The 20,335-nt window shown below is 36.9% G+C and overlaps 1 protein-coding gene across 8 annotated transcripts in view; it reads left to right on the top strand.

Annotated features, from left to right (window-relative positions):
• The window catches only part of HMCN1 (hemicentin 1), a 537,476-nt gene that overhangs the window by 325,532 nt on the left and 191,609 nt on the right, over nucleotides 1-20,335 (top strand). For 7 of the 8 annotated variants that reach the window (XR_015143096.1, XR_015143097.1, XR_015143098.1 and 4 more), the window contains 3 exons: nucleotides 2,424-2,547; nucleotides 17,269-17,370; nucleotides 19,984-20,160. Coding sequence is in view for 4 of the 8 variants with exons in the window: in XM_086343341.1 (XP_086199467.1) it covers nucleotides 2,424-2,547; nucleotides 17,269-17,370; nucleotides 19,984-20,160 (403 nt within the window). In the remaining 4 variants the exon portion in view is untranslated. Of the gene's footprint in view, nucleotides 1-2,423; nucleotides 2,548-17,268; nucleotides 17,371-19,983; nucleotides 20,161-20,335 lie in introns of those variants that run through there. The other variant, XM_086343344.1, reaches the window with a different exon arrangement.

Below are 20,335 nucleotides of genomic sequence, written 5' to 3'. Positions count from 1 at the left end.
TCATTGGAAAGGACTCTGATGCTGGGAGGGATTGGGGGCAGGAGGAGAAGGGGACAACAGAGGATGAGATGGCTTGATGGCATCACCGATTTGACGGACGTGAGTTTGAGTGACTTCTGGGAGTTGGTGATGGACAGGGAGGCCTGGCATGCTTCAATTCACGGGGTGGCAAAGAGTCGGACATGACTGAGTGACTGAACTGAACTGAACAGAGAGAAAAATGACATGAGCAGGCTTACATTTTCAGGAGTTACCTAGGCCTTTTTGGAGAAAGAATTAAGGAGTCAAGAGTAGATATGTGGAAATCAGTTGAACTTATTTATTTTTGTCTAGGAGAGAAAAGATAGAAATTTGGACTCATACTGGCCACAGAAGTGAAGATACATGGATATATTTGATAGTTATTTACTGGTTAAATCATTAGGGCTTGATTATAGATTGTTGATAAAAGGTGAGGAAGTGGAGAATATGAAGAAAAACTAGTAGGAATCTAGTATACACAAGTGCATAGACAGTGATGCCATCCAGTGAAAAAGGAGATTTTGGAGGCAGATAAGTTTGAGGGGAAAAAACTATGAGTTTTAGACTTTTCAGAGTTAATATGATTTTGAAATAAATGGGGATACCAGGGAAATCATGGAATATATGGTCTTGGAGCTCAAAGGATCGCTGGAGATATTGATGCATTATGATACTTGAAACTCATGGACAGGGATGACTTAATTCAAGGGCAGCATAAAGAGTGAGAAGAAACAGGAGATAAAACTGATGTAACGCAGTCTTAAGAAATTATGGCACTTTTTAAAGGCCACGTGTGAAAGTCCAGAAGTGAATATAAGTATGTGAATGTGCTGGTTGCAATGTTTAGTACAGTATTGCTGGAGAAGAAGTTAAGTGGGAGTGTACAAGGCAGTGTATGGAGAGATCATCTGGGGTCAGAATGTGGTGAGCCTGGAAGGCTTTCCTGAGCTCCAGTTTCGTTTTGGACAAAGTGGTGAGCCATGCATGAGCTTTGAAGGGGGACTGGTAAAAGGATCAAATTTGCATTTTACACAAATTATTCTGGCAACAGTATGCAAGGCAGATTAACAGTTTGGGAGGCTGGAGACACTGGAATATAAATTAAGGAGCTGTTATAATCCCACAGTGGCTGTGAGAATGGAGACAAGGGATCTGAGAAACATAGCATTGTCTAAGTACTGGGAGAGTCACAGTGGCCTCTGAAACCCAGATGACCTGTGCCATTCAACAAGACATGACATGAGAATTAGGTTCAGAAATATGGGGAAAACAGTTGTAAGCTTTGCTTTGGATGTGTTACATTTCATATGCTAACTTGTCCAGCAGACAGTTGGAAGCTCAGGAGAGAAGTTGAGGCCAGTGCTGTAAATGTAGGAGCCTGCGCAGGATTCTTCATTGAAGACATGGGTTTGGATGAAAACTATCTGAAAGCCAAGTTCCCTGTTTATGGGACAGGAGGAGGAAACAGGTTCTGTAGTCTACTAAGAAAGTCAGAGAGTGAGAACTGAGGGAGTACTGTCTCTCAGCTACCAGAAAGCAGAGTGATTGAAGGAGTAGGAAGCCCACAGTGCCAAATGCTGTAGTATGAGCTCACTGCCTAGACTGCTCGATGCTGTGAGTGGAACTTACTGATGGGACTTCCCTGCTGGTCCAGTGCTTGGGACTTTGCTTTCCAATGCGGGGGTTCAGTCTCTAGTTAGGGAGCTATGATCCCGCATGCCTCAGGGCTGAAAAAAACAAAACATAAAGCAGAAGCAATCTTGTAACAAATTCAATAAAGACTTTAAAAATGGTCCATGTCAAAAGAAATCTTTAAAAAGGAAGTTACTGCTAAGCCCTGAATAATCCGTTTCAAAGTGTAACCACAGAATCACTACTTCTAAAATGGTGGAGGCCAGTTGTCATGTGCTTAGGAAGGAAATAAGGAAAACCAGACAGGAGGAAATTTATCTGCATTTCCATTACTCATATTTTATAATTTTTATTGTTTTTCTGGCCCCTGTGACCATTTAATCAAAAAAGATTGTTGTTTTAAAACTATTTATGAAGTGTTATATAAATATAACCATGTTTTTTTTTTCAAATAGCTCCATTTTCATCACATACCTCATAGTTGCATTGCTAAAGCCTTTTTATTCAGTGGACTTTTATGACTATACCAGCAGGCTGGCCTTAGGTAACTTCGTGTTTTCCAATGCGTAAGAAAAGCTTTTCCATCAAAATAGTCTGTTTTCCTGTACATGATGAAGTGATCTGGCTCTAATTTGTCAAAAGGTAATTAAGATACCAGCATAAAAATATAATTAGATATTATAAACTTAAATGGGTTTGTGTCTTCAGCAAGTATTTTCAAGTCCACATGTAAAGTCCAGAATGCTGCTATATTTTCTGATCCCAATTAGATACAGTCTTCTGGTCGACTTCTACAAATTGCCAAAGCCCTGATGGAAGATGCTGGCAGATACACGTGTGTGGCTACCAATGCAGCTGGAGAAACACAGCAGCACATTCAACTGCATGTACATGGTAATGGCACCTCCATGTCTTAACAAAAGAGCATTTCTTTTAAAAAAAAAACATTGGGCTCGTTTTTATTGAATTGTAATGTAAAAGAAATGAGGGTTTATTTTAGTCTGTATGAGAAAAGTATATAGTTTACATTATGGTCATTACTCATTGAAGATCTTCAGTTTTCATGTTGTCAAATAGACAAGCTAGAGCTCATAAACACACACACCACCTTGTGTTTTAATTGTTTGAATTCTGTCAGCTGATAGCTTTGTACAGATAACTTTTGTTGAAAAACCAGAAGTTGCAGGTTTTTTCCTTCGCATTGTCTATGATTATCTTGCCTGCCTAAAAGATGAATGTTTTGAAGCTAGACATGAGTAGAACCTATCTTTGGCTGAGGATCTTCCCTCGTGTACTTTAGTAAAAAGTCTGAGTGGCCATGGAATGCCTCATGAATACTGCAGCTTCGCAGTAAACTTGAAAGACTCCTGAACTGTCATTGTGAGACTTCACATCTGTAGAGGTTCATCAGAAAGGACCAAGAATTGAACGTCTGGACTTTCCTAATTCAGCCAAGGATATTTACAGAGAGCTAGCGAAGATCTCCTTGTACACTTTATTCATTTTCTCTAATTCATGTGATTGCTTGTTAAGCCTTTTATTCATTCATTCCATCCATTCATTCATATATTCACCCCATATTTACTGAGTGATCTAAACCTGAAATAACACCCCAGCATTTAGCTTAACTCCAGGTATATAGTAGGAAGTCAATAAATGTTTGACAAATGAAAGAGTAAATAATAAGTGAATGAAAAAATTTTGTGTGAACATTGAATTCTTCTAATCTGTTTCTTTACATGTTTTCTTTTAATTAAATCACCCAGTTAAAAAATTAAAATGATCAATTCTCTAAATGTTTCCAATAAACCCACTTTATTCTTTCCCCCGTTTTTCAGATATGAATATGACTTATCATATACACAAACTATATTTCTTAGAGGACCTTTAGTTTTTCATTGAATAATTAACTTAATGATCAATATCTGACTGTAACCATTTTGGAATTGTCTCACCATGCTTGAGGGTTAGGGGACAGATTGACCGTGCTCTTCCTTAAGTTGCCTTGAATTTACCTCATTCCTTGTGAGGCCTCTGTATGTTTCCAGTATTCTTTGGCAGCTGTCTCCAGCATTTACTCAGACCTCAACTTCCATCTAAGAGTGTGCTGGGGGTGGGCTTGCTCTCCCCAGTTTTCCTGCCCTGAGTCTCCTTGTCTCCTTTTTGTATAGATTATTTATCTTCTCCTTTCCAATAGCTTCAGTCCTAATCTGGTCTCCCATTGCTGGCTAAGAGGAAGCAGTTGAGTAGGATAGCATGATATGTTGCCATCATCTCAGGCACTGGACTGATGCTAACTTTGGTTTAAATTCTTTGTTAACCATGATTTGTATAACTTTGAGCAAGCTACTTAATTAATCTGAGTATCTGACTTGAAGAGTGCTTTTGAGGTTTAAAGGTTTTAGATATAATATTATCTCCCACTTCTACTCTTTCAGAAGCTGTCCAGAAAAGAGAAGTTATTTGTTCTCTAGACTGCTTTAAATTACTTAAATGAAAACTCTGTAGTGAAGAAGAGAACATGTCCCCAGAACTGGGAAGAACCAGACCTCAGTATTTGGGGCTCCCAGGCTTGTATTCATAAAAATCATATGTATTGCTTTTTAGAAATACATCTTTCTGGATGCTTTCCCACATCTCATGAAACAGCATCTCTCATGCAAGTAATCTGAGCCTTTACATGGAAAAACATTGGCCCAGACTGTAAAGACTGGTCTAGAGACTTGCCAGTGTAGTCAAGACTGACTGAAGACTAGAGTCCGTGAAAGAACTCGAGTATATCATCAAACACAGGGCAACAACAGAAAAGAAAAAAGCAGATCCAATATCTGAGAAAACACAAGTCTATCAACATACTATCTAACTATGGTAACAAAATACATGTTAGCAAGAGATTCAATTAGAGTACACAAGTAGAAAATCCTCAGAGACAAGGAGAAGGAGGCTGGAGGATATCTGGGTTAGTGTGAAAAAAGGGAAACACAAGGTTGGTGATTGTAAGGATTTTTTTAAAAAACTACCAGACTAGTTAGAAAATAGAAAAGTCTTCTTGATATGAATTACCATAGAATAGAAGTAAGATATATTACTAGCTGAAAATGTTTCCCCTAATAGGATCTTGACTTGTCTGGATAACATTTCATCAACCTGAAGGAAGAATAAATGATGAAGTGAACTTCTAATCTAATATTGATCATGATCAACCTGGAGGAAGTAGTTAACATGACATGTGACAGGAATATGAACAGAAAGTGATGTATCATCTTGGCCTTCATGATGGCTGTGTCACATTGGAGGGACATGGTGCCAGACTTGATCCTGTCCTCTTTCATATTTGTATTCATAATTTCAGGGAGAATTGGAGATGTTAAAAAAGATGTAGGAATTTCTAAGGGATTAGTTGGTGGATTTCACAAAGACCTCAGAGGTTAAAAATGACAAATTAATCTGAGGCAAAAAAATTGCATAAGAATAGGGAGAGAGTGGTTAAAGATACCACACATTGAATTACTTGAGATATTAATGACTCTCTCTAATTATTAATTTGATAATTCAATTTTGTAATAAAGCTAAGAAGTCAGTAATAGAAGTTTGTAGTAGCCTGCTTATACTCTTGCTTTCTGAGTGCTTCCAAAGTATTATATATAAGTCTGGTGCTGTATATTAAGAGGGACATTGAAAAATCTATAGGCAAAGCAACTGTCATTTAATTATTTCTTTTATTATTTAACCAATCCTATAGCTGTTTTTCAAATTAGGATTTGTTTTAATCCCAGGACTAACACACTCAGCAAGTGAGTCTTTTGTATCCATACAATTGTCATCCAAAAGTATTCAGTCCTAAGAAACTCAGCTTTCAACATGCTTATTATTTTGCTTTTCTATAAAAAAGGAGTGTAGATGCTTCCATCGTTCTCAAACATGGAAAAAAGGGTTTCCAAAAGGTGGAGTAAGGGTGCATGGTCTCCTGGACTGGAAATGAAGTCATGATCACGAGAAGGGGAACATTCTTATGATCCCCTGGGTTTTCCAAGGGAAGTTCTATTATAGACGGCAGAGGCTCTCAGTAGGTGGTCCTTTTGATGATCAAAGTTTCATAATTCTTGAAGTTCTAATTCTCTAGACCAAACTATGAAATTATATTTAAACCTCAAATACTTGCCAAGTGAGACAGATGTTTCCACAAACAAATGATTCTTTGGGGTCTAATGGCCCAAGCATTCGTCTGCACGTAATTATTTTCTAGCCAAAATCAACCAAGGTCAAGCACCCAGAAGTAGAATATTGTAGTGAAAAGCTTTGAACTGGATAATACACTCCAAGTATTATCCAGAGGACAGTGGGCTTAGATGCTAACTTTTTAAAAGCTTAGTTTTCTCATCTGTAAAATGGAAAGGATGAAGATAATACCACAATCAGGGAAGTTGTTCTGAGGAATCAATGCAAGACTAGACATGAAAAATATAGCCTGGTGTCTGGTTCCTGGTCATCATCTGTAAATAGCAGCTTAATGACTGTTTTGGCCAAACACGTATTTGGCTTCTGGCCCTGCTCATTACACCAACATTTTAACAAATATATCTAATGTCCTGCTGTCTTTACTGCTGGCCAGGAACTATTTTGTGTCTGTATTACTTGTCTGGCTAAAACATTAGTAGAGCACCCTTCATTTTATTATTTGGATGTATTTGCTTGGCTAAAATATGCTAACACCCACTTAAATTTTTTTTTTCTATATCATTTTTGTGTTTTGTGTAATAGCTCACTTGTGGCCTAGAGGAACTTGAGAATATTGTAGAGAACTTTTATCTTTTAAAGGATAACTTTAGTTCAGGGCTCTACTATGCTATTTTCTTGGTATTGGTGAATATATTATTCATTGTATTATAATTTTCTTGGTTAGGGAGTCTCCAAGGCACTTTTGATCAGTTATATATTAATTCAAATTTTACCATGATTTTAAAAAAATGAATTAATGTCTCTGAATGATTAAAGTAATAGCAAAATTTAGACCCACAATATGTTCAGAGGAAGGTGTTTTGATTTTGGCATGATACATGCCTGGAGCCTTTAGAAGAAAGCAAGCCAGTAAGTCGAATAGAGTTCAATCTTCTACTTGGAGTATACAGTATGCAGACATCTTATTGTTATCACAAAATATTATTACCTTACTAATTCTTCTTCTACAACAGTGTTCACCTAAATTCAGTATTCCAAAACCATCTCTTTGTGCAGAAAGGGAATAATAATATTTATATTTTTATTTAGTTTTTATGTTAAATGAACAAGCACCCTTTATTGAAGAGGCTAATCTTTCCCCAACTGAATGGCTTGGCATGCTTTTTGAAGTCATTTGATTGTACATGTAAGGGTTAAATTTCTCTAAAATCAATTCTGTTCCATTGCCTAATTGTGATTCTTATAACAGTACCACTCTGTCTTTTATTCTTTTTTCCCCAGCTTTATCGAGATATAATTGATGAATAAAATTCTATACATTTTAAGTGTACCAGGGGATGATTCAATGTATGTATACTTTGTGAAATATTATTACAATCAAATTAACACATCCACCATTTTACACAGTTACTATTTTTGTGTGTGTAGTGAGAACATTTAAGATCTACTGTGTTACCAGTACAGTATTTAGAAGTACAATAGTCACCATGGTGTACATTAGACTTCCAGAACTTGATCTTGTAAATGAAGGGTTGTACCTTTGACCAGTATCTCCCCATTTCCCCCACCCCCCAGCCCCTGGTACCACCATTCTATTCTCAGGTTCTATGAGTTCAACTCTTTAAATTCCACATAGAAGTGAGATCATATAGTATTTATTTTTCTCTGTCTGGCTTATTTCACTCAGCATAAGGTCCTATAGTGTCATTCAGGTTGTTTTAAGTGACATAATTTCCTGCCTTCTTGTGACTAAGAAGTATTCCGTCTGTCTGTCTCTCTCTCTATATATATATAATGTATAACAGTGCATATAATAAACACACAGAGGGAATGAGAGAGAGAAAGACAGCATCTTCATTATCCATTCATGTATCTATGGACACTTAGATTGTTTCTATGTCTTGGCTTTTTTAAATAATGCTGCAATGAACATGGGAGTTATAGATATCTTTGAGATACTGATTTTATTTGCTTCAGATATATAACCAAATATGGGATTGCTGGACCATATGGTAGTTCTATTTTTAACTTTTTTGAGGAAAGTTCATGCTGTTTTCTAGTGGTCATTACCATTTACATTCCTACTGAGAGTGTACGAATTTCTTTTTTTCCACATTCTCACTAACGCTTGTTATTGCTTGTATTTTTTATAACCATACTAATGGGTGTGAGGTGATAATTCACTTGTGATTTTGATTTACATTTCCCTGATAATTAGTGATGGTGAGCTCCTTTTCTTGTACCTGTTGGCCATTTGTGTATCTTCTTTGAAAAACTGTCTATTCAGGTCCTTTGCCCATTATATATTTGTATTATTTATTATTTGTTGGTGGCTTTTTTTTTTTTTTGCTATTGAGTTGTCTAAGTTTCTTGTATATTTTTATTATTCACCCTTTATTATATATATGGATATGACACCCAAAGCACAAACAATAAAAGCGAAATAAACAAGTGGAATTACATCAAACTGAAAAGCTTCTGCAAAGTAAAGGAACCCATCAGAAAAATGAAAAGCAACCTACAAAATAGAAGAAAATATTTGCAAACCACATATATATATTTGCATTTATTGTTCATGCTTTTGGTGTCATATCCAAGAAATCATTACCAAGAACACTGTCAGGGAACTTTATTCTTATGTTTTCTTCTAGGAGTTTGTGGTTTCAGGTCTTACATTTAAGTGTTTAGTCCATTTTGAGTTAAGTCTTTAGTATAATACTGAATTGAATACAGTACTTGATTTTCATATGTTAAGCCAACCCTGCCATTCTGGAATAAATTCCTCTTAGTCACGGTGCGTAATATGTTTTACGTGTTGCTGGATTCACCTTACTAGTATTTTTTGATGATTTTTGTGTCTCTTTTCATAAGGGATATTGATCATAGTGTCCTTTTATTGACTCTGTCTGTCTGGTTCTGTTATCATGTTACACTGACCTCTTCGAATGATTGAAGAAGTGTTTCACTCATTGTCTGCTTTATTTTGAAAGAGTTTGTGAAGGACTCAGTGTAATTCTAAAATGTTTGGCAGAATTCACTATTAAAACCATTCTCCAGTTTTGTGAGTATGTATGTGAAGGACTTTTTTTTAATGATTATTAATGCAATTTGTTTTTATGTGTCTATTCAAATTTTCAGTTTCTTTTTGAGTTTGTGTTAGTAGTTTGTATCTTTCTAAGAAATTATCTATTACATCTAGGTTATAACCTAGTTGTTGGCACAAAACTGTTTATAATATTACTGTATAATTGTAATTCTGTAAGGTTGGTAGCAATGACCCTTGTTTCTTTCCTGATCGAAGTAATTTGGTCTCCTCTCTTTTGTTTTGTCTTGGTCAGTTGGGCTAAAATTTTGTCCCTTTTATTGATCTTTCAAAAAACCAGATTTTAGTTTCATTGATTTTCTCTTTCTTTCTATTGTCTATTTTTTCTCTGTTCTTTATTATTCCCTTTATTTTGCCCACTTTGGGTTTAGTTTACTTTTCTTTATTATTCTGGTTTCTTTAGGTGGAATGTTAGGTTACTGATTTGAGTTTTTAATATCGTTGTTTACAGCTATGAATTTCACTCTCTGTTGCTTTATGTGCATCCTGTAAGTTTTCATGTGTTGTATTTTTATTTTATCTCAGGGTATTATGTAATATCTTATATGATTTCTTCTCTGAGAAACATGTTATTTAGGAGTGCGTTATTTCATTTCTACATATTTGTGAATTTCCCAACTCTTCTCTTATGATTGATTCATAATTTCATTCTGTTGTGGTTTAAAAACACACTTTGTATGATTTAATCCTTTTAAATGTCTGGAGACTTCTCTTATAGCCTAACATATGGTTTATTCTTAAAAATATTCCATGTGCACTTGAGAAGGATGTTGATTTTGCTATTCTTGTGTGGACTATTCTGTGTATATCTCTTGATTTATAGTGTTGTTCAGTTTTGTCTAATTGTTATATCTGTTCTTGAAAGTGGATGTCTCCGACTATTCTTGTTGAATTGTCTTTCTTCCTTAGATTCTGCAAAATTTTTGTTCCGTGTATCTAGAGACTCTATTGTCTTGTGAATGTGTATATTAGTTACTCAGTTGTTTCTGACTCCTTGCGACCCCATGGACTGTAGCCCACCAGGCTCCTCTGCCCATGATATTCTCCAGGCAATAACACTGGAGTGGGTGGCCATTCATTCCCTTCTCCAGGGGATCTTCCCGACCCAGGGATTGAACCCTGGTCTCCTGCACTGCAGGTAGATTCTTTTCCTGGAAAATTCCATGGACAGAGGAGCCTGGCAGGCTACAGTCCATGGGGTCGCAGAGAGTCAGGCATGGCTGAGTGCCTAACACTTTCACTTATGGGCTTCCCTGGGGGCCCAAATGGTAAAAAATCTTCCTGTTCTGCAGGAGACCTGGGTTCAATCCATGCGTCAGGAAGATCCTCTAGAGAAGGAATGGCTACCCACTCCAGTATTCTTTCTCTGAGAATTCCAAGGATAAAGGAACCTGGTGGGCTACACTTCATGGGATTGCCATGAGTCAGATACCACTGAGTAACTGTTTTGCGAATATGTGATTATAATTGTCATGTATTTTGGATAAATTGATACTTTGTGTCATTTAAAAATATCTTACTTGGTTGCTACTAATAGTTTTTCTTTCAAAATCTGGGTTTTTTTTTTATACTGGTATAGCCTCTGGTATACTGGTATAGCAGCAAGTTTACTGCTTGCATGATATCTTTTCCATCCTTTTACTTTCAACCTGTTTGTGTCTTTGAATCCAAAGTGGATCACTTGTAGACAACATATAGTTAGGTCATGTTTTTATTTTTCTTCTGCTTTTTAAATCCATTCTGCTGGCCTCTTCTGCCTTTTGCATAGGGTATTTATACGTTTGCATTTAATGTGATGACTGAGATGCTGGGCTTTGTGTCTATTTATACGTATGTACGTACGTGTTGTTTTTGTGGTCTTCCATTACTGCCTTTTTGTGTTAAATAGATACTTTCTTGTTACCATTTTATCTTATTCCTTCTTTTTCCATATGTTTGAGTTTTAGTGGTTGCCCTAAGGATTACAATTAGCATCTTAACTAATAATGTTAATAATTTGGATGAATACTAATTTAGTTTCAGTACTATAAAAACTTTGCTCCTATATAGATCCCTTCCCTTTCCCCTCCTTTGTGCTATTATAGTCATACAAATTACATCTTTATTCATCATGTGCCTATCAATATATATTTATAAGCATTGATTTATGTTATTGTCTTTTAAATCAGGAAGGAGAAAACAATGTTATCTGCAAAATATACAGTTTTACTGTCTTTACTATTAGTTACCTCTACCAGTCCTCTTTACTTCTTTATATGTATTAAAGTCACTCTTTTTATGCAGCCTGAAGGACTTTCTTTAGTATTTTTAAAAAATTTAATGTTATCAATCAGTGGACATTAAAATAGGGAGATTATTATGAATTATCTAGATGGACCCAGACACGTCATGAAAAGTAGAAAATTAAGGCAGAATTCAGAATGATGAGATGGGAGGTCTTATGACCTTCTCTATTACTAGCTTTGTAGATGGAGGAAGGTGTCCACAACTCAAGGAGTATGTGTCCTCTCTAAAAGTTGGAAAGAAAGTGAAGTCACTCAGTCGTGTCCAACTGTTTGCAACCCCATGGACTGTAGCCCGCCAGGCTCCTCTGTCCATGGGATTCTCCAGGCAAGAATACTGGAGTGGGTTGCCATTTCCTTCTCCAGGGGATCTTCCCAAACCAGGGATCGAACCCGGGTCCCCCGCATTGCAGGCAGATGCTTTATCCTCTGAATAGGAAAGAAAACAGGTTTTCCTTTGAACCCAGCAGAAAGGAAATGAGTCCTTCTGCAACTTTGATTTTAACCCAGTGAAGCCATGTTGATTTCTGACCCACAAAACTGTGAAATAATACACTTGTGCTGTTTAAACTACCAGGTTTGAAATAATTTGTTATGGAAGGGAAAGGAAACTAATACGGTAACTTTCCTGGACAATCTCTGTGAAGTCTGTTGTGGTAGACTTTAAAATGCCTCTGGGAAAGGGACTGATTTCACTGAGCAAATTTTGGGTCTGGATAGTTAAAGACAAGTCCTAGGAGTGGAAATTTCCAGAGAAAGGCCAGACAGGTCAAATAGTGAGTCTTCTAGGAATGGGGCTTTTAGGTAGCTCTGATCCCCTCCAATATTTACTGTGCTTTTTTTCACTGTGGCTGCAGAGCTATTTGTTTTCAAGATTACTGCTGAGGTAAGGAAAGAGTGATGGGAAGAGAGTCAGATAAAATGTTGTAAAACTCACTCTTCTTAATTAGATTTAGCTCTTTTTCTTGAATAAACACTTCTTGAATTATTGTAAGCATTTGGTTAATTCCCCGAGTTTTAAGAAAGTTTGTTTTGATAATTTTCCAATGTTCTTTTTTTTTTTTTTTTTTTTTATGGTGGAGTGGATTTTGCAAGTTCTTATTCTACCATTCTTGCTGACATCTAATCTTTTCTCTTTAAGTTCTCTAGTGGAATGAAAAATAGCCAATCTGCTTCATGGCTGTTATATTTCTTATTCCCATCATATTGTTTTATTGCAGCAGTTACATAGCCTGTCAAAGCCATCGATGATCACTTCAGTCCAGCAGGCTTCAAGTTAATATTTAAATAACTGTTTTGGAGCAATGTGCCATGGGCTAATTATTTTTCCTTTCCAGTTGTAAAAGTCAGATAGTCGTATTTAAAGGTCTTTTTTTTTTTTTTTTGCTTAAATGCCATAAGTCAGAATTCAGCAGAAAACAGAAACAGTCTAAGCATTTCAAACAGGAAGATTTAATACATTGATTCAGATCAGATCAGTCGCTCAGTCGTGTCTGACTCTTTGCGACCCCATGAATCACAGCACTCCAGGCCTCCCTGTCCATCACCAACTCCCGGAGTTCACTCAGACTCACGTCCATCGAGTCAGTGATGCCATCCAGCCATCTCATCCTCTGTTGTCCCCTTCTCCTCCTGCCCCCAATCCCTCCTAGTATCAGAGTCTTTTCCAATGAGTCAACTCTTCGCATGAGGTGGCCAAAGTACTGGAGTTTCAGCTTTAGCATCATTCCTTCCAAAGAAATCCCAGGGCTGATCTTCAGAATGGACTGGTTGGGTCTCCTTGCAGTCCAAGGGTCTCTCAAGAGTCTTCTCCAACACCATAGTTCAAAAGCATCAATTCTTCGGCGCTCAGCTTTCTTCACAGTCCAACTCTCACATCCATACATGACCACAGGAAAAACCATAGCCTTGACTAGATGAACCTTTGTTGGCAAAGTAATGTCTCTGCTTTTGAATATGCTATCTAGGTTGGTCACAACTTTCCTTCCAAGGAGTAAGCGTCTTTTAATTTCATGGCTGCAGTCACCATCTGTAGTGATTTTGGAGCCCAGAAAAATAAAGTCTGGCACTGTTTTCCACTGTTTCCCCATCTATTTCCCATGAAGTGATGGGACTGGATGCCATGATCTTCATTTTCTGAATGTTGAGCTTTAAGCCAACTTTTTCACTGTCCTGTTTCACTTTCATCAAGAGGCTTTTGAGTTCCTCTTCACTTTCTGCCATAAGGGTGGTGTCATCTGCATATCTGAGGTTATTGATATTTCTCCCGGCAATCTTGATTCCAGCTTGTGCTTCTTCTAGCCCAGCGTTTCTCATGATGTACTCTGCATATAAGTTAAATAAACAGGGTGACAATATACAGCCTTGACGAACTCCTTTTCCTATTTGGAACCAGTCTGTTGTTCCATGTCCAGTTCTAACTGTGGCTTCCTGACCTGCATACAGGTTTCTCAAGAGGCAGATTAGGTGGTCTGGTATTCCCATCTCTTTCAGAATTTTCCACAGTTTATTGTGATCCACACAGTCAAAGGCTTTGGCATAGTCAATAAAGCAGAAGTAGATGTGTTTCTGGAACTCTCTTGCTTTTTCCATGATCCAGCGGTTGTTGGCAATTTGATCTCTGGTTCCTCTGCCTTTTCTAAAACCAGCTTGAACATCAGGAAGTTCACGGTTCACATATTGCTGAAGCCTGGCTTGGAGAATTTTGAGCATTACTTTACTAGCGTGTGAGATGAGTGCAAATGAACTACAGGTTTGAGTGACCTCTAAACTTTGTCTTCAGGAACAACTTCCGAAAAAATAGAAATCTGATCTATAAGGTCATCTATTTTTGAGGACAGGGTTTATTTTAAACTTGTCAGAAACCACCTTTGAATTATATTGTTTGTTATTCCTTTTGCTTGCTTGTTTGTTTGCTTTGGTATAGTCTTCTGTTATTTCTTTATTCCTGATTTCTTTGGGTTTATTTTATTGGTCTTTTTCTAGAATCTGAGTTGAATGCTTAGAACATTTATTTTTAGCATTTCTTAGTTTTTAATATATTAATTAGAACTTTAAGATTGCCTTTGGGTAATGTACTGCTTATTGATGGCCCACAGATTTTAGTTTTAATCAGTCTCATTCTAATTAATTTTTTCTGCCCGTATACATTTGTCTTGATTTCCTCTTTAATAAGGTTTTTCCCCATGTAGGGAACTTTGTATTTTACTACTGAGTTCTGTGATTTTCTTATTATGATTTTTTAAATTGTGGTATAAATACATTATTGAGATTTTTTGTGACCTAATATATAATCTGTTTTGAAAATATTCTGTTGCCACTTGAAAATAATATGTATTCTTTGTTAACAATAAATACACAAATAATATGTGTGTGTATAAACATATGTCAGTTCAGTTCATTCGCTCAGTCATGTCCGACTCTTTGCGACCCCATGAACCGCAGCACGCCAGGCCTCCCTGTCCATCACCAACTCCTGGAGTCCACCCAAACCTATGTCCATTGAGTTGGTGATGCCATCCAACCATCTTATCCTCTGTTGTCCCCTTCTCCTCCTGCCCTCAATCTTTCCCAGCATCAGGGTCTTTTCCAGTGAGTCAGCTCTTCACATCAAGTGGCCAAAGTACTGGAGTTTCAGCTTCAACATCAGTCCTTCCAACGAACACCCAGGACTGATCTCCTTTAGGATGGACTGGTTGGATCTCCTTGCAGTCCAAGGGACTCTCAAGAGTCTTCTCCAACACCACAGTTCAAAAGCATCAATTCTTCGGCGCTCAGCTTTCTTTATAGTCCAACTCACATCCATACATGACCACAGGAAAAACCATAGCCGTGACTAGACGGACCTTTGTTGGCAAAGTAATGTCTCTGCTTTTTAATATGCTGTCTAGGTTGGTCATAACTTTCCTTCCAAGAAGTAAGCGTCTTTTAATTTCATGGCTGCAGTCACCATCTGCAGTGATTTTGGAGCCCAGAAAAATAAAGTCAGACACTGTTTACTGTTTCCTCATCTATTTGCCATAAAGTCATGGGACCAGATACTATGATCTTAGTTTTCTGAATGTTGAGCTTTAAACATATACATGTTTGGGTAATTTTAGCTTTCAAATTCTCTAGAACTTTATTTTTGTTTCACTATGTAGTTAATTTCTAAGAAATACTGAAATATACTACTTTTAGATTTTTCAAATTTTCTCTCCTTTTTTGTTTACAATTTTGCTTGTTTATACAATGCATAAAGCATTATCATTATAGTGGATTCTTTCTGAATTGCAACAGTTCAGTCAGTAGAAAGCATTATTTTTGCCTTGTATAGCAGTTTGTCAGAAATTGATATCACCTTTATTTTCCTTGTATATCTATGTCTGGCTCTTTACTGTCAACATTTTTACAGTTGTTTTGCTTGTGCTTTTTAATTAAAAAAAAAAAACTGATAACCTTCAGATAGTCTTAACTGTTTCTGTATTGACCAAGAAAATTAACTCATTCACATTTATGCTCTTGATTTACATATTTGATTTTATTTCTACCATCTTATTTAGTTCTAATCATTTTTCTTATTCCCTTGCCTCCTTTCCCCTTTCTGTTTTTGCTAGGTTAATGGATCAATTATTTAATTGGATATGGGGTGGAGGTGAGGGCCTCTGGTACATTGGATAAGTTAAATTTATCAAATCTTTAAAATGTTTTTTATATAAACCCCAAAGTTAACATATACATAGCATCTTTTCCAAATAAGAGAAAACCTCTGGTTTACTTGCAATTTGGTTTTTCCTCACATCCCTCCTGCATTCTCTAAGATAGGAGATGTAGGGCTTTGCTATTACAAGCTGTCTTTACTTTTACACTATGCCTCTTAAACGTTTTGAATTCCTACTTTATATATACATGGTTTAGTCACTAAGTCATGTCCAGCTCTTGCGACCCCATGGACTGTAGCCTGCCAGGTTCCTCTGTCCATGGAATTTCTCAGGCAAGAATACTGAAGTAGGTTGCCATTTCTTCAGGGGATCATCCCAACCCAGGGATCGAACTGATGTCTCTTGCTTTGCAGATGGTCTCCTGCATTGCAGGCGGATTTTTTACCTCTGAGCCACCAGGGATGCCCAACATTAAAACTAAAGCAGCATTATCTGTGATTATTTAAAGTTGAAAATGTAGTTTTCTGTTTTATTTTACTAACAGTTGTAACTTTTCTATCAAAAAAGACTCTAATAAACAAATAAAAATGATTCTAATTTCTCTGAAATGATTTAAGATAGTACTTTTCTAAGGTAAAGTCAGGCTTCCCTGGTGGCTCAGATGGTAAAGAATCTGCCTGCAACATGCGAGACTTGGGTTCGATCCCTGGGTTGGGGAGATCCCCTGGAGAAGGGCATGGCAACCCACTCCAGTATTCTTTCCTGGATCATCCCCTTGGACCAAGGAGCCTGATGGGGTACAGTCCATGGGGTTGCAAACACCTGGACATGACTGAGTGACTAAGCACAGGGTACAGTCAGATATTTTGAGAAATACTGATGTTCTTCACTGAAAGAGTTCAAATACATTAAGATTACTTCTTGGTAAAGGCAGTTCATCATGAGACTAATCAGATTAATTGAAATTAAAAATACTCCCTTAACATTCTTTTACTACTCTGCTAATGTATGTATCCAAGGCTTTTCCATTATGGGCATAGATTAATAGATGATCCAGAAAACCTTTTAAGATCTTTTACATCCTGTTTTCACTACTGCTTAATAGTATCCCTCTGCCCATGGGGATTCTCCAGGCAAGAATACTGGCGTGGGTTGCCATGCCCTCCTCTAGGGGATCTTCCCAACCCAGGGATTGAACCCAGGTCTCTGGCTTGCAGGCAGATTCTTTACCATCTGAGCCACCAGGGAAGCCACACTTAATAGTGTACCTTAGTTTTATTCCAAATATATCATTGTATATAAGTGAAAGATAGAAAGGAAAAAAGAAAGAAATGACAAGTCCCAGTGAGGAAACCATTTCAGTTTAATACCCTATTTCTGTGTGCTAGTTACCTCTTCGGGCTTCTTGCAGAGCCACCCAGCCTGGACGATGCAGGGAAGATGCTGAATGAGACCGTGGTGGTGAACAGCCCCGTGCAGCTGGAGTGTAAGGCAGCTGGAACTCCCTCGCCTGGTCTGTTTGTTTTCAGACTCTGTAACTTACCAACGTTTTAACATTTCTGTGAATTGCTAAATCTGTTTATGAGGATACTATAGTAATTGCTAATGAAGAAAATATTATAGAATACATTTCAAATGTAAAACACTGATTAGGATATCATTTGGTGGATGATATTTTTGAATTTTCATTGCTTTTAGCTCCATGAAATAATTTACCTATTTAAATAATGGACATGTGAATAATTGCCTTACTGTCCTTACTGTGGCCACAAAACCCACAAAGTCATTGTATATACATTTATGCTGAAAATATACTTTTAATCTAGTCTAAGTTGATTATGAATCATTCATTTGATGAGACTGTTATTGTATTGATTCTCATCATTGGTAAGTTATTCATATGAATCGATAATAATATAAAATTTTTGAGGCTAATAGTGTGTTTGATTTTGATTAGAAGTCTAAACAAAATTTTTGTAGATGAGAGGCATATATTCTACATGAGAAGAAATAGAATTGATTGAAAGTTTGCTCTCAAACAAATATTGATACATTAGAGAAAATGTAAAGAGTATACTACCCAAAGCAATTTATAGATTCAACGCAATCCCTATCAAGCTACCAACAGTATTCTTCACAGAGCTAGAACAAATAATTTCACAATTTGTATGGAAATACAAAAAACCTCGAATAGCCAAAGCGATCTTGAGAAAGAAGAATGGAACTGGAGGAATCAACCTACCTGACTTCAGGCTCGACTACAAAGCCACAGTTATCAAGACAGTATGGTACTGGCACAAAGACAGAAATATTGATCAATGGAATAAAATAGAAAGCCCAGAGATAAATCCACGCACATATGGACACCTTATCTTTGACAAAGGAGGCAAGAATATACAATGGATTAAAGACAATCTCTATAACAAGTGGTGCTGGGAAATCTGGTCAACCACTTGTAAAAGAATGAAACTAGACCACTTTCTAACACCATACACAAAAATAAACTTAAAATGGATTAAAGATCTAAACGTAAGACCAGAAACTATAAAACTCCTAGAGGAGAACATAGGCAAAACACTCCCTGACATACATCACAGCAGGATCCTCTATGACCCACCTCCCAGAATATTGGAAATAAAAGCAAAAATAAACAAATGGGACCTAATTAACCTTAAAAGCTTCTGCACATCAAAGGAAACTATTAGCAAGGTGAAAAGACAGCCTTCAGAATGGGAGAAAATAATAGCAAATGAAGCAACCGACAAACAACTAATCTCAAAAATATACAAGCAACTCCTACAGCTCAACTCCAGAAAAATAAACGACCCAATCAAAAAATGGGCCAAAGAACTAAAGAGACATTTCTCCAAAGAAGACATACAGTTGGCTAACAAACACATGAAAAGATGCTCAACATCACTCATTATCAGAGAAATGCAAATCAAAACCACTATGAGGTACCATTTCACACCAGTCAGAATGGCTGCAGTCCAAAAGTCTACAAATAATAAATGCTGGAGAGGGTGTGGAGAAAAGGGAACCCTCTAACACTGTTGGTGGGAATGCAAACTAGTACAGCCACTATGGAGAACAGTGTGGAGATTCCTTAAAAAACTGGAAATAGAACCGCCTTATGATCCAGCAATCCCACTGCTGGGCATACACACTGAGGAAACCAGAAGGGAAAGAGACACGTGTATCCCAATGTTCATCGCAGCACTGTTTATAATAGCCAGGACATGGAAGCAACCTAGATGTCCATCAGCAGATGAATGGATAAGAAAGCTGTGGTACATATACACAATGGAGTATTACTCAGCCATTAAAAAGAATACATTTGAATCAGTTCTAATGAGGTGTTCTAATGAGTGCAATGTCAGAACCAGAATATGGACATTGATGCAGTCAGGATACATGATGTTTCCATCCCCATAAGGAGTCATCACTTTACCTTTTATAACCAAAGCCACATTCCTTCCACCCCCATTCCCTCTAACCCTTGGCAACCAGTAATCTTTTCTTCATTTCTATAATTTTTTTCATTTCAAGGATATTAGAGACATGAACTCACATAGCATAAAATCTTTGGGGATTAAAAAAAAACAGCATATGGACATCTAGGTTGCTTCCATGTCCTGGCTATTATGTATGAAACGAGTCTCCAGTCCAGGTTCGATGCACGATACTGGATGCTTGGGGCTAGTGCACTGGGACGACCCAGAGGGATGGTATGGGGAGGGAGGAGGGAGGAGGGTTTAGGATGGGGAACACATGTATACCTGTGGCGGATTCATTTTGATATTTGGCAAAACTAATACAATTATGTAAAGTTTAAAAATAAAAAAAAAAAGAATATCATTTTTACAAATTCACTTCAAGGCACTTATATTGGCCTGACTGTTCATATTTTTCTAATGTTTACCTCCTTCCTCCTAAAAATCAACCTTAAATATTTAAACATTAAACTAGAGTGATAAGCGTAAGAATAAAGCAGTTGTTACTATTGTAGTTAACCTCTAATTCAGTGTGTATTTTGAGTTTTTTAATTTATTTTTTATTGAAGGATAATTTTTTTAAAGAAACATTTAAATAGATGGGCTTCTCTTCTCTTCTCTTCTCCTTGCAGCTATTACATGGTACAAAGATAATCGTCCACTATCAGATTCCAGTAGTGTGACTTTCTTGAACAGAGGACAGATCATCAATATTGAAAGTGCCCAGATCACAGATGCTGGCATATATAAATGTGTGGCCATCAACTCAGCTGGAGCAACCGAGCTGTTTTACAGTCTGCAGGTCCATGGTTAGTGCCACTACTTGATTGATCCAGGGTAAAGCAGCATTCAAAACGGTCAAGTGCATCTAGAAAATTCTAGTGTTGATATTTAACAGAGTGTGTTATTGTCATCTTTATTTAAGGATGCAGTGTTCTAAAACTGATAAGTGTTTACATTTTTGATTCCTATTAAATGCTCTGT

Source organism: Bos grunniens, chromosome 16 (assembly GCF_055505025.1).
Source record: "Bos grunniens cultivar Pamir isolate PY7600 chromosome 16, Bosgru_T2T1.0, whole genome shotgun sequence".
Taxonomy (NCBI): domain Eukaryota; kingdom Metazoa; phylum Chordata; class Mammalia; order Artiodactyla; family Bovidae; genus Bos; species Bos grunniens.
This window is presented reverse-complemented; position numbering and strand designations above follow the sequence as displayed.